At 41.8% G+C, this 15,689-nt stretch overlaps 1 protein-coding gene across 1 annotated transcript; it reads left to right on the plus strand.

The window, feature by feature from the left end:
• Positions 1-5,427: 5,427 nt before the first annotated feature.
• Positions 5,428-8,243, plus strand: LOC146518169 (uncharacterized). Its single transcript, XM_085160164.1, has one exon. It carries the CDS (start codon positions 6,256-6,258, stop codon positions 6,949-6,951), a length of 696 nt encoding a protein of 231 aa, XP_085016290.1. The 5' UTR covers positions 5,428-6,255; the 3' UTR covers positions 6,952-8,243.
• Positions 8,244-15,689: the final 7,446 nt, after the last annotated feature.

The raw sequence follows: 15,689 nt of genomic DNA on the forward strand, positions 1-15,689 counted from the left end.
TAGTTTTCTGCAGGTGTCAGGCTTGTGATGTTCTCCTTTATAGTGGACAGAAATTATTTTTTTTGGAGTGGCATCTTATATTTGCATTTAAAGTCATGAAATATGATTCAGTAAACATGTTTGTGGTTTTTCGTCTGATTTTAGATCAATTGTGTTAATACAGTATGTCAAAATGAAAATATAAATATAAATTCAGACACGTGAGGTTGTGCTGAAAAGAATGATACCAAACAGGGTAAAGTAAATAGTTTTTAACGGTGAAATGAGGTAAAACCAAATGTAGTGAAAAATGGCCAATTACACCCTGGACCCCAAAGGGTTAATTTTTTTCCTAAGTAATGCAATAGTTACTTTTCAAGTAATTAATTACTTTTAGAATCTTGTAACTCAGTTACTAACTCAGTTACTTTTTTGAAGAAGTAACTAGTAACTAAAATAAATTACTTTTTCAAAGTAACTTGCTCAACAATGCCCACCACTATTGTCTCATGCACAAACTTCAAGATGAAATAGGAGATACTAGTGGCCGTGCAGTCGTAGGTGTAGAGTGAGTACATTAGAGTTCAATATACACCCCTGACGTAACGCCACGCTGCCGTCTGCGAAGGCTGCATGATGTTACACCACGCCACACTGGCCACACAGGTCACACCAGTCACACAAGTCACACTGCGCTGCCGTCACACTGCCCGTCACACCCATCACACCGTGCTGCCTGCGTGGCTTAACTGGTAGCGCGGTTTAATGGGTAGCGCGGTTTCACGGACAGCAAGGTTTCACGGGTAGCGCGGTTTAACGGGTAGCGCGGTTTAACGGGTAGCGCGGTTTAACGAGTAGCGCGGTTTAACGGGTAGCGCGGTTTATCGGGTAGCGCGGTTTCATGGGTAGCGCGGTTTATCGGGTAGTGCGGTTTATCGGGTAGCGCGGTTTCACGGGTAGCGCGGTTTAACGGGCAGCAAGATTTCACGGGCACCACAGTTTCACGGCTAGCGTGGTTTGTCACTCCCGTCACACTGCGCTGTCATTGAAGGGTATGGAGGCATGTTGTTTGTGTGAACTGACCATTTGAGATTCTCCGCCAGATGTACGGCTAGGAAACGGAAGCGATTCACTCTTTCTACAGCAGCGCCGTTGATGGTAATCGGGGTATGTGCTTTACTACACCTCCAGAAGTCCACCGTCATCTCTTCTGTTTTTCTGACATTAAGGGTGAGATGGTTCGCATTAAAGTTTAAAGGCACTGAGATCCTTCTTGTAACATCACCCTCACTATTGTGTCATCCGCAAACATCAAAATGAAATTGGAGATACTAGTGGCCGTGAAGTCAAAGGTGTAGAGTGAGTACATGAGAGTTCATTATACACCCCTGACGTAACACCACGCTGCCGTCTGTGAAGGCTGCATGATGTTACACCACGCCACACCGGTCACACAGGTCGCACCGTGCTGCCGTCACATCCGGGTTTCACCTTTGGTGATAAGACCCACCACTGTTGTATTGTCCGCCAACTTCACATTGAAATTGGAGATACTAGTGGCCGTGCAGTCGTAGGTGTAGTGTGAGTACATGAAAGTATACACCTCTGACGTAACACCACACTTCCGTCTACAAAGGCTGCGTAACGTCACACCAGTGACATTGGATACACAGGTCACATCTTGCTGCCGTCACATCGGTCACACCGGGGTATTAAACCCACCACTGTTGTATCGTCCGCAAACTTCACAATGAAATTGGAGATACTAGTTGCCGTGCAGTCGTAGGTGTAGAGTTCAATATACACCCCTGAAGTAACACCACGCTGCCGTCTACGAAGGCTGCTTGACGTTACACCACGCCACACTGGCCACACCGTGCTGCCGTCACACCAGTCGCACCTCGCTGCTGCCTGCGAAGGTTGTATGACGTCACATCAGTCACACAGATTAGAAACGCGCTGCCGTCACACTGCCCGTCACACTGCCCGTCACACCCACCAGACTGTGCTGCCTGCGTGGTTTAACTGGCATTTTCACAGGCAGCACAGTTTCACAGGTAGCGCAGTTTAACGGCTAGTGCGGTTTGTCACTCTCGTCACACTGCGCCGTCTATGAAGGGGTATGTTGTTCATGTGAACTGACCATTTGAGATCCTCTGCCAGATGTACAGCTAGGAAACGGAAATTATTCACTCTTTCTACAGCAGCGCCGTTGATGGTGATGTGGGTATGTGCTTTACTACACCTCCAGAAGTCCACTATCATCTCTTCTGTTTTTGTGACATTGAGGATGAGATGGTTCTCTTAGCATTAAAGTTTAAAGGCACTGAGATCCTTCTTGTAACCGTCTTGAAATGGCGTTACAAGCAACGGCGTTACAAGCAACGGCGTTACAAGCAACGGCGTTACAAGCAACGGCGTTACCTTTTTCAGTAACAAGTAATCTAACTAATTACTATTCCTATCGTTACAACGCCGTTACCGTTTATACCAAGAAAATGCGGAGCGGTTGCGTTACTATTTTTCAACAAACAAAAAACTATTTTTCAACAAAGAATAAAGTAGTTGTGGTAAGCCAATCACATGACCACTTCAAGATGACAAAGCAACAAGGTGATATTTACACCAGTCTTTTAATTGTGTTGATAGGCCACGTAAAACCAGAGTCATGATAAACAATATATATGTAGTGTTTTTCCTCAATATTTTCGTCACGTTTACTGTGTAAGGACAGCACTAGCAAGCACTCTCTGCTATGACCAAAAAACACCAAACAAGCAAACAAACAAAAAAACCCCACCCCTTTCATGTTGGTGGAAAAATGCACCATGTCGACCAATCAAAAAATGATATGGCAACATGACATTTGGTTGTTTAGAAAGAGGGGGAAGTTTTAGGAGTGACAGTGAGAGAGAGAGAGAGCAGAAAAAAAGAGAGAGAGCAAGTTTTGAGATGTGAGAGATTTGTGATGTTTAGCATCTTTGGAGTGTGTAGTTAATGTGTTGTCTTGTGTAGTTAGTGTGTAGTGTTGTGGATAGTTTTCTGCAGGTGTCAGGCTTGTGATGTTCTCCTTTATAGTGGACAGAAATTATTTTTTTTGGAGTGGCATCTTATATTTGCATTTAAAGTCATGAAATATGATTCAGTAAACATGTTTGTGGTTTTTCGTCTGATTTTAGATCAATTGTGTTAATACAGTATGTCAAAATGAAAATATAAATATAAATTCAGACACGTGAGGTTGTGCTGAAAAGAATGATACCAAACAGGGTAAAGTAAATAGTTTTTAACGGTGAAATGAGGTAAAACCAAATGTAGTGAAAAATGGCCAATTACACCCTGGACCCCAAAGGGTTAATTTTTTTCCTAAGTAATGCAATAGTTACTTTTCAAGTAATTAATTACTTTTAGAATCTAGTAACACAGTTACTAACTCAGTTACTTTTTTGAAGAAGTAACTAGTAACTAAAATAAATTACTTTTTCAAAGTAACTTGCTCAACAATGCCCACCACTATTGTCTCATGCACAAGCTTCAAGATGAAATAGGAGATACTAGTGGCCGTGCAGTCGTAGGTGTAGAGTGAGTACATTAGAGTTCAATATACACCCCTGACGTAACGCCACGCTGCCGTCTGCGAAGGCTGCATGATGTTACACCACGCCACACTGGCCACACAGGTCACACCAGTCACACAAGTCACACCGCGCTGCCGTCACACTGCCCGTCACACCCATCACACCGTGCTGCCTGCGTGGCTTAACTGGTAGCGCGGTTTCACGGGTAGCGCGGTTTCACGGGTAGCGCGGTTTAACGGGTAGCGCGGTTTCACGGGCAGCAAGATTTCACGGGTAGCGCGGTTTAACGGGTAGCGCGGTTTATCGGGTAGCGCGGTTTCACGGGTAGCGCGGTTTATCGGGTAGCGCGGTTTAACGGGCAGCAAGATTTCACGGACACCACAGTTTCACGGCTAGCGTGGTTTGTCACTCCCGTCACACTGCGCTGTCATTGAAGGGTATGGAAGCATGTTGTTTGTGTGAACTGACCATTTGAGATTCTCCGCCAGATGTACGGCTAGGAAACGGAAGCGATTCACTCTTTCCACAGCAGCGCCGTTGATGGTAATCGGGGTATGTGCTTTACTACACCTCCAGAAGTCCACCGTCATCTCTTCTGTTTTTCTGACATTAAGGGTGAGATGGTTCGCATTAAAGTTTAAAGGCACTGAGATCCTTCTTGTAACATCACCCTCACTATTGTGTCATCCGCAAACATCAAAATGAAATTGGAGATACTAGTGGCCGTGAAGTCAAAGGTGTAGAGTGAGTACATGAGAGTTCAGTATACACCCCTGACGTAACACCACGCTGCCGTCTGTGAAGGCTGCATGATGTTACACCACGCCACACCGGTCACACAGGTCGCACCGTGTTGCCGTCACATCCGGGTTTCACCTTTGGTGGAGATACTAGTGGCCGTGCAGTCGTAGGTGTAGTGTGAGTACATGAAAGTATACACCTCTGACGTAACACCACACTTCCGTCTACAAAGGCTGCGTAACGTCACACCAGTGACATCGGATACACAGGTCACATCTTGCTGCCGTCACATCCGTCACACCGGGGTATTAAACCCACCACTGTTGTATCGTCCGCAAACTTCACAATGAAATTGGAGATACTAGTTGCCGTGCAGTCGTAGGTGTAGAGTTCAATATACACCCCTGACGTAACACCACGCTGCTGTCTACGAAGGCTGCTTGACGTTACACCACGCCACACTGGTCACACAGGTCACACCGCGCTGCCGTCACACCAGTCGCACCTCGCTGCTGCCTGCGAAGGTTGTATGACGTCACATCAGTCACACAGATTAGAAACGCGCTGCCGTCACACTGCCCGTCACACTACCCGTCACACCCATCAGACTGTCCTGCCTGCGTGGTTTAACTGGCATTTTCACAGGCAGCGCAGTTTCACAGGTAGCGCAGTTTAACGGCTAGCGTGGTTTGTCACTCTCGTCACACTGCGCCGTCTATGAAGGGGTATGTTGTTCGTGTGAACTGACCATTTGAGATCCTCTGCCAGATGTACAGCTAGGAAACGGAAATTATTCACTCTTTCTACAGCAGCGCCATTGATGGTGATGTGGGTATGTGCTTTACTACACCTCCAGAAGTCCACTATCATCTCTTCTGTTTTTGTGACATTGAGGGTGAGATGGTTCTCTTAGCATTAAAGTTTAAAGGCACTGAGATCCTTCTTGTAACTGTCTTGAAATGGCGTTACAAGCAACGGCGTTACAAGCAACGGCGTTACAAGCAACGGCGTTACTAACTGCGTTACCTTTTTCAGTAACAAGTAATCTAACTAATTACTATTCCTATCGTTACAACGCCGTTACCGTTTCTACCAAGAAAATGCAGAGCAGTTGCGTTACTATTTTTCAGCAAACAGACGGTTGAACCTGTCTTCAGTGTTGCCAACTCCTCAGTAGGGAAAATCGCTATTGGTTGTCCTAAAAGTCGCTAGAAGTCGCTAAATGATGTCATCGCCTAATTTGAATATTTGGCCATGCTAATGTAATTGTAACCTACGTTGTTGGAGAGAGAAATAACATCGTGGAAGAGACATAAAGTGAGTAAAAAAAACGTCCTAAATGCATTTAGAATTAGAACTACAAATTAAATTTCTTTTAGCAATTATTGTTTTTTAATGTCACAATTCCAACCCTGATCCTTTACCCGGGCTTGGACCGACAAAAGTGACCCGAAATTGGCACTCTGGGAGAGTTACTTTGTGTGTGTGTGTGTTTATTAGTAGTTTTAAAACTTGTGATCCACAAAACAGCATAACAGTAAAATAAGATCTGACTGCGTTACAGTCAGTGCGGGAGCAGCGGCTTCACTCATGCGCAATTCATTTGCAGTTTGGACGCATAGGTGTGAACATCTCCTGCCCTGATAGCAGCTGGGGGAGGACTATCCTCTGCCCGTGAGCGCTTTGGCACGGGTGAGGTGCACCGTGCCAAAGCACCGCTGCTTGTTGAGAGTAAGAGCGATACGCGCTTTCACATCAAAAAGTCGACATAAATAAGTCTCCAATAACACCAGAAAGTGTCGCCAGATTTGTCGCTTTTTAGAAAAAAAAGTCGCTAAGAGGGTCTGAAAACTCGCTAAATATAGCGACAAAGTCGCTAAGTTGGCAACACTGGGTGAGAGAGAGGAAGGACGCTAGCATCAACTAGCTAGCTGGTCTTCACGGCAACGCTACAAGCATGGGCCCGAAAAAAGTTCTGTCAGCCGAGGAAGGTGACGATATTAAGAAGTCGCTGGAGTTTATGACAGAGGAGATTTCTGCTGTCAAACTGCAGCAGAAATCCATCCTGGACCTGGTCGAGGAAGTTAAGGCTCTCCGCATCCAGAACGCCGAGAAGGATCGGCGGCTGGCGTACCTGGAGAACAGAGTGGCGGATTTGGAGCAGTACACCCGGATGAACGATGTCATCATCACGGGGCTTCGTATCAAACCCCGGTCATACGCCCGGGCGGTCGCCGCCAACAATGTAGGAGGGCCAGGAGAGGAAGATGTCAACTCCACGGAGCATCAAGTGGTTACCTTTCTACGGTCCAAAGGTGTGGAAGTGGATTATAACAACATGGAGGCTTGCCACCCTCTACCCCGAAAAAATGACAGTGACAAACCAGCCATCATTGTGAGATTTGCAAACAGAAAACACAAAACAGCACTGTTAAAACAAGGAAAGAAACTGAAAGGATCCGATGTCTTCATGAATGAACATCTGATAAAAAGAAATGCGGACATTGCCAGGAAAGCACGTTACTTGAAGAAACAGGGAAAAATTCAAAATACATGGACCACCAACTGCAAAGTATTCATTAAACTCAATGGAACACCGGAACAAGCCAAAGTGTTGGTTATCAGAAATATGGAAGAGCTGGACAAATACTGAGGTTCAACTTACTCTGGAGGTATGAATACACATGTGACGAGACACACAACACAACACATGGCACAGTCCAAAAGAACTCCATCTGCATCCGACAACAATATCAATATAACTCATTGGAATTCTCTTTATGATAATCTGGAACTGAAAACATTTCGATACACAGACCATAATGTTCTAGACTTAGAAAAGGATATAGACCCGGAAAATAACTTCTTCTACAACATCAGCAGTAACTGCTGCTACTTCACTGATGAACAGTTTAAGCACACTATCAACACGGAAAATAAATTATCAATAATCCATTTTAATAGCAGAAGTCTGTATGCCAACTTCAACAATATAAAGGAATATCCAAATGAGTTGACAAATCCATTTGGAATTATTGCCATTTCCGAAACATGGATCAATGCGGAGAAAGGACTGGACTTTGGACTGGAGGGATATGAAGTGAATTTTGTAAATAGAAGGAACAAGAGTGGAGGGGGAGTAGCTGTGTATGTGGATAAAAACCTAAATTACAAGGTGGTAGAAAGCATGACAACTGTAATTGATAATTTATTAGAATGTATAACAATTGAAATTTATAAGGAAAAAGAGAAAAATGTAATAATTAGCTGTATATATAGAACACCTGGCTCTAGTATTCAAGTATTTAATGACTTCATAGAGAAAACATTCTCTAAAACAAATCAAAAAGTTATGTTTATCTGTGGTGATTTTAATATTGACCTGTTGAATCCGAAAAAGCATAAAATGACCGACGAATTCCTAAACACTATGTACAGTTTGAGTTTACATCCTAAAATAACCAGGCCTAGCAGAATTACACCACATTATGCCACCTTACTTGACAATATTTTCACTAACAATATGGAAAACAACATTGTGAGCGGAATATTAATTAATGACATCAGTGATCACCTACCTGTTTTTGCAGTTTATGACACTAATTATAAGAAAAATCAGCATGAAGAACAACTGAGATACAGACGTGTAAGGACAGAAGAAACTATGAATGCACTTAAGAATGATCTATTAAATCAGGACTGGGACAATGTGTACAAAGAAACTGATATTGATATTGCATATGGCATATTTTTAAGAATATTCATGGACTTGTACGATAAAAACTGTCCAACAATAAAATACAACAGAAAGCACAAATATTCAGATAGACCATGGATTACTAAGGGTTTACAAAATACATGTAAAAAGAAAAATACACTCTATAGGGAATTCCTAAAACAACGAACAAAAGATGCTGAAAATAAATATAAAAAATACAAAAATAAGTTGACCAATATTATACGTGTATGTAGAAAGGAGTATTATAGTAAAATATTGAACAACAATAAACATAATATGAAGGGAATATGAGATGTTTTAAATGGTATCATTAAAAATAATTCTGGACAACAAAGTTATCCTCAATACTTTATCGACAATGGCAATATTATGGAAAACACTGCTGATAAGGTCAACAGCTTTAATCATTATTTTGTAAATATTGGACCAAAACTGGCAGAACAAATTCCTGAGTCACTGCCATCAGTAGACTGTAGTGAAAACCTGATTGATAGGAACCCTAACTCAATGTTCCTCACATCAGTGGAGGAAAAAGAAATAATTGACATTGTACACATGTGTAAATATAAAACATCAACTGATTGTAATGATATTGACATGAAAATCGTCAAGAAGGTCATTGAAGGAATTGTAGGACCTCTAACATATATTTGCAACTTATCATTTCAGACGGGAAAAGTGCCAAACAAAATGAAAATAGCTAAAGTTGTGCCGCTGTATAAAACTGGGGATAGACGCCACTTCACAAATTACAGGCCTGTTTCTTTACTCCCACAATTCTCCAAAATCCTAGAAAACCTGTTTAATAAATGATTAGACAAATTCTTAGATAAATATAAATTACTCTCTGACAGTCAATATGGATTCAGATCAAAAAGATCAACATCACTTCCGGTTTATGTGACTATGGCGTAGGTCGCACCGAGCGCAGCTCCTGCAGAGTCTAGTTATTGTCTAGCATTTCCAGGCACATTTTGACAGGGTTTTTTTTTGTATAGTTCCGAGACAAGACTGTTTTTGCTTTTTGTGTTTAGAATGTCGCGTAAGGTTAATAAGAGCGCAAGCACCTCTCAGCCGAACTTGCGGCCTGCTGCTAACACTGCATCCCCGCCTCGTGGTAAAACTTCACCACTGCCTGGGTCGCCCGACACGCCGCTCGTCGATACGGAAAAGTTCACGAAGGCTGAACTCCTCTCTGAACTTCGTGAAGAAATTTCAGCACTGTTTAAAAAGGAACTGACGGCAGCGTTTGCGGAGAATCTCACATCTATCAGGTCCGACATACAGCAACTAAAAACGGACCTTTCCTCAGATATAACTACCATGCGGCAGGAAGTCGCTGGCCTCAGAAGCACAGTTACGGAGATGGAACAGTCTCTCTCCACATGCACGGATGATATTGTTCACCTCCAAGCCAAAGTGGATGCGATGTCAAAGGAGTTTGCCAAATTGGAGAATAAATGCGAGGATTTGGAGTCCAGGTCTCGCCGCAATAATATCCGCATTGTTGGTGTGCCAGAGGAGAACGTCCTGTCTGCTACAGATGTGTCCGTGCTGTTGATGGAGGCATTTCAGCTTGGGAAGGAGCCGCTTGTAGACAGAGCCCACCGAACTTTGGCCCCCAAACCTAACACCGGTGAACGTCCCCGCGCTATGGTTGTGAAGCTGCACTATTACGCGGACTGCGCTAGGATTCTCCAGAAGGCCAGGGAGCTGCAGAGGGTACAGATAAATAATATGACCATTTCTGTGTTCCCCGACCACACCGCTAAGACAGCGCGGGCCCGTGCGGCTTTCAATGAGGTCCGTCGCCAGCTTCGCGGCATCCAGGGAGTCCGATTTGGGATCCTCTATCCGGCAAGGCTACGGATCACTTATTAAGGAGTGCAGCGCGACTTCGTCTCGCCAGATGAGGCCAAGGAATATATTAAGACTATAACCACGCGATAAAAATATAGCGGGACAATGTTTGTTTGTTTGAAATAGCGAATGATGCTAATCCAAACATCATTGTGGTAAGCTAAGTTTGTTACTCTGCCAAACACTTGTTTTGTTTTACCTGTCTAATAGTAAAATATAATTGTGTTGTTTTTATTTTTATTTGTGCCTTTTAATCTATTGAGAAATGACTCTGTTGGAGCTTTGGTTTGATACGGTTCGTTTCGTAGTCGGGAGCGTTTTTGTTCAGATTGCTCCGGGTGGGAGCGTGCACTGCCGTCTCCATCGTTTGGGGATGGGGGCTTTTGCTGTGCAGGGGGGGGGGGGGAGGGTGTGTTTGACGTATTATTATTATTTTTATTCTGAAGCTGTATTTCTGTTGTTGTGGGTTTGCTTTCTGTGTTTGTGTGAGTGTGTTTTTCCCACTTGTTCTTTTTTGGGGGGTGAAGAAATAAGTATTTTCTCTTTTATCTTTCTGCAATGATCAGCACTTCAGGTCAGTCCTTAGGCAATAGTGGTATTAGATTTTTAACTTGGAATGTCAAAGGTATGAATAGCCCAATTAAATGATCTAAAATATTCTCACATCTTAAACGTTTAAAGAGTGATGTAATGTTTTTGCAAGAGACCCATTTGCGAAATAGGGATCATCTTAGGCTCAGGTGCCCATGGGTGGGACATACTTTCCATTCAATGTTTAATTCAAAAGCCAGGGGGGTGGCGATCTTAATAAACAGAAGGGTACAGTTTACAGCCTCTGAGATTAAAGCTGACAAAAACGGGAGATATTTGGTTGTTGTAGGCACCATGTACAATGTACCCGTCCTCTTAGTCAATGTGTATGCACCGAATTTTGATAATCCAGGTTTTACAGATGCACTTTTGAGTAGTCTCCCTTCCCTTGATACTCATCTTTTGATATTGGGTGGTGACTTAAACTGTGTTATTGATCCTGCCTTAGATCGCTCGAATCCTCGGACCCTGACCCAATCCTCTATGTCCAAGTCTATTTCAGAGTTTATGTTTCAGAATGGTTTTGTAGATCCCTGGAGGTTTTCTAACCCTACTACCAGAGCGTACTCTTTCTTTTCTCAGGTACATCAGTCCTTTTCGTGGATTGATTATTTTTTTGTGGACGGTTCCCTTATTCCAAAAGTACTGTCATCTTCATATCATCCAATTGTCATTTCCGATCACGCACCACTTAGCGTTGACATCAAGCTCATAGCCCAGTCCCCTTTTTCCTCACCCTGGAGATTTAACTCTTTGTTGCTTTCAGATGAGGGATTTGTTACCTTTATCAAATCCGCAATTGATGAATTTATGGTGTTTAACAACAGCGATACTGTTACAAGGTCATTGCTTTGGGAATCTCTTAAGGCATATGTGCGTGGGCAAATAATTTCTTTCTCTGCCCATTCCACTAAAAACCACAAAGCCAAACTTCAAACTTTGACTACACAAATTTGTGACATAGATAGACAGGTTGTTGCCAATCCCACTCCTGATTTGCATAAAAGACGACTTGACTTGCAGAACGAATTTGATTTACTTTCTACGGCAGATGCTGAACGTCTTTTACTTCGTGCGCGTGCGACTTATTATGAACATGGTGATAAGCCCAGAAGGCTTTTGGCCCATCAGTTAAAACGTCAGGCCTCTTCTCGATTAATTTCTCAAATTAAAGATGCGGCAGGCAACTTGGTCTCTGATCCAAAGGAAGTAAATGAGGTGTTTAAGAGGTATTATTCCTCCCTATATGAATCTGAATCTGCTGCTGACGCCTCTGAGGTGGATTCTTTTTTTAACGGTCTTACAATGCCCACTGTCGATCCTGTTATAGCTGAACAATTAGATGCCCCTTTTAGGTTGGATGAAATTGTGCATGCAATCAAGACCATGCACAATAGTAAGGCACCAGGACCTGATGGGTTTTCAGTTGAATTTTTAAAAACATTTATAGACAAGTTAGCCCCACTACTTCTTTCAGTGTATAATGAATCTTTTGAATGTGGTCTATTGCCCCCTACATTGTCTCAAGCACTAATTACTGTTCTCTTAAAGAAGGGTAAGGATCCTACGTCTTGCACCTCATATAGGCCTATTTCACTGCTGAATGTGGATGTTAAAGTCTTGGCAAAAATTTTAGCAATTCGCCTTGAAAAGGTTCTTCCTACTATTATTTCAGATGAACAGAATGGCTTTATTAAAGGCCGCCAGCTGTTCTTTAATGTCCGCACGCTTTTGAATGTCATTCTTTTCCAACACTCGGCCACTAATCCAGAAGTAGTTATCTCACTTGACGCTGAGAAAGCTTTCGATCGTGTGGAGTGGAGCTTTCTCTTTGCGGTCTTACAAAGATTTGGTTTCAAGGACAGATTCATTTCGTGGATTCGACTGTTGTACAAGGCACCCCAAGCCAGTGTCTATACAAATGGTGTTTCCTCTGGCTACTTCTCACTGTCACGCGGTACGAGACAGGGTTGCCCCCTGTCCCCCCTACTTTTTGCTATTGTAATTGAACCCCTATCTATAGCTTTGAAGGCCCTTCCTCATTTTCATGGTATTTCCCGGTCAGGCCTTGACGTAAAATTGTCTTTATATGCAGATGACCTGCTTCTTTATGTTTCTGATCCCTTATCTAGCATACCATCGATTGTGTCTCTATTAAACAAGTTCGGCTCTTTGTCAGGTTACAAAATAAATCTTCTTAAAAGTGAATGTTTCCCCATAAATTCTTTAAGTCTTACACTTAAGCAATCTGACATTCCTTTTAGACTTAGCCCTGCCGGCTTTAAATATTTGGGAGTTATCGTGACTCGTACTTTGTCTTCTCTATACTCTTCCAATTTCTCCCCTTTAATGACTCAAATTCAATCAGATTTTCAGAGATGGAAATCGCTACCTTTGTCCCTAATTGGTCGGATCAATGCTGTAAAGATGAACATTTTGCCTCGATTGTTATTTCTGTTTCAGAATATTCCTATATTTTTACCTAAAGCTTTTTTCAAAAAGTTAGACCAGCTAGTTACATCGTTTTTGTGGGGAGGGAAACATCCCAGGGTGAGGAAATCATTATTACAGAGACTGACATTTGATGGTGGTCTTGCCTTGCCTAACTTTTTATTTTACTATTGGTCCTCTCATATTCACAAATTGACCCATTGGCTTGAATCCCAAGAACTGCTGTGGTGCAAACTGGAGCGCCTGTCGTGCACTTCCTCATCCTTAGAAGCTTTATTGTTCTCTCCACTACCACTTAAGCCTTCTCATTTCACCCAAAATCCCTTGGTACAGTCTAGTCTAAGGATCTGGTCACAATTCAGGAGTCATTTTAAGTACATCTCTGCATCAGTACGCATGCCCATCACACAGAACCATCTGTTTACTCCTGGCCTCATTGATGGTACCTATGTACAGTGGAAGCGTCATGGTATTAACACGTTTAAGGATCTCTATAAAGATGGCACTTTCTTAACTTTTTTAGACCTGTGTTCAGAAACAAATCTTCCGGCTGCCAATCTATTCCGTTATTTTCAGGCACGGCATTGTACTTCTGCTCTCTTCCCCTCCTACCCTCTTCTTCCAAATGTCCAACCGTGGGAGGAATTCTTATCCCTTAAACCCAATAAGAAGTCAATTATATCTTTAATATATAAACGACTTATGGATTTAAATGTCCATTCAGTTGCTAAAATTAGGGGGGCTTGGGAGCGGGAGTTAGGCATAATATTTTCGGATCAGCAATGGGAGAAAGCAGTATCCAATGTCCGTTATAGTACGTCCTGTGCCAGGTTACAACTTATCCAGTTCAAGGTGTTGTACAGGGTTTACTATTCAAAGTCTCGTCTGTCTGAGATTTACCCACAAGTAATGGATCAGTGTGAGAGATGTCATGCCACCCCATGTGACCTAGGCCATATGTTCTTTCTGTGCCCAAGACTCCATGGCTTCTGGAGTCAGTATTCAGTTATTCTTTCCAAGGCTCTTGGGACCCAAATCTGCATGGACCCTTTTCTAGCTGTTTTTGGGCTTCCGGTCAACACTGGTCTAACCGACCCTACACACTTCAAAATATTAGCCTTTACATCACTTTTGGCTAGACGTTGCATCTTACTCCTTTGGAAATCTTCAAAGCCACCTTCAGTTTCTTTTTGGTTTAGAGATGTGATGTCATTTCTTAAATTGCAAAAGATAGGCCTTGTGGCGAAGGGCAAATACAGAGAATTTTATCGTATCTGGGGCCCCTTCGTAAATTATTGCAAGTCATTAAACGCTCTACCAGCTGATTAATATCATATCTCCCCCCCCCTTTTTTTTTTTTTTTTTTTATTTGTTTTGTTTTGGGTTTTTTTTGTTTGTTTTGTTTTTTTGTTTTTTTTTGTGTGTGTTTTGGAGTTTATTGTTTGTGTTTGTTTTGGGTTTCTTCTTAGGTTTTGTTTTGTTTGTTTGTTTGTTTTAATTTTATTTAAGCGTGTGTGTGGGTGTGCCTGTGTGTGTGTGTGTGTGTATTATCGTATCTGTTCATGTAAGAAAAACTAAAAAATATGTGAGGGGAACAGATTGTATTGTTACTGTAAACTAATGTACACTTGTCTCTCAATAAAAATATGAAAAAAAAAAAAAAAAAGATCAACATCTCTGGCATTAATCGAATCAATTGAGGAGATTACGAATGCTATAGATCAGAAACAGTATGCAGCTGGAGTATTTCTGGATCTCAAGAAAGCATTCGACACAATCAATCATGACATATTAATTAATAAACTGGAACGGTACGGGATCAGGGGGGTTGTACTGCAATGGGTGAAAAATTATTTAAGTGACAGGAAACAATTTGTGAAGCTGGGTGTCAATTCCTCATCATGTTTGGACATTGCTTGTGGTGTTCCACAAGGCTCTGTACTGGGTCCAAAATTATTTATTATTTATATAAATGATATTTGTAAGGCATCTGATATATTAAAATTGGTATTATTTGCAGATGACACAAATATTTTTTGTTCTGGGGGGAATCTAAAGGAGCTGCTGGATACAATTACTTCAGAAATGTGCAAAATTAAAAAATGGTTTAACAGGAACAAACTATCGCTAAATCTAAGTAAAACTAAAATAATCTTATTTGGGAATTCCCTTAGAAATGCACAAGTGCAGATTCATATAGATGGTGTGGAAATTGAAAGAGTACTTGAACATAAGTTTCTTGGTGTGATTATAGTTGATAAATTAAACTGGAAGTCTCATATAAATCATATACATAACAAAATTTCAAGAAGTGTCTCAATCTTGAGTAAAGTAAAACACATTCTGGACCACAAATCACTCCACATTCTCTATTGTTCCCTGATTGCACCGTATTTGAATTACTGTGCAGAGGTGTGGGGCAATACTTACAAATGTTCGCTATCATCAATCTTTATATTACAAAAAAGGGCCAAAGGATAATCCATAAAACTGGTTACAGAGATCATACAAATCCACTATTCTTAAAATCAAAAATTCTAAAATTCACAGATCTGGTTCATTTTCACACTGCACAAATTATAAATAAAGCAATAAATAACCTGCTTCCTGACAATATTCTAAAAATGTTTTCTGAAAGGGAACGGGGATACAATTTGAGGGGGGAATTAAATTTAAAACATCCTCGTATCCGTACAACATTAAAAAGTTTTTGCATCTCTGTGTGTGGAGTGAAGCTGTGGAACAGACTA

This window comes from Neolamprologus multifasciatus, chromosome 5 (genome assembly GCF_963576455.1).
Source record: "Neolamprologus multifasciatus chromosome 5, fNeoMul1.2, whole genome shotgun sequence".
Classification (NCBI taxonomy): domain Eukaryota; kingdom Metazoa; phylum Chordata; class Actinopteri; order Cichliformes; family Cichlidae; genus Neolamprologus; species Neolamprologus multifasciatus.

Excerpts from the sequence above, each read along its gene's own strand:
- LOC146518169 (XM_085160164.1), top strand. The coding sequence starts at position 6,256 with ATGGGCCCGAAAAAAGTTCTGTCAGCCGAGGAAGGTGACGATATTAAG.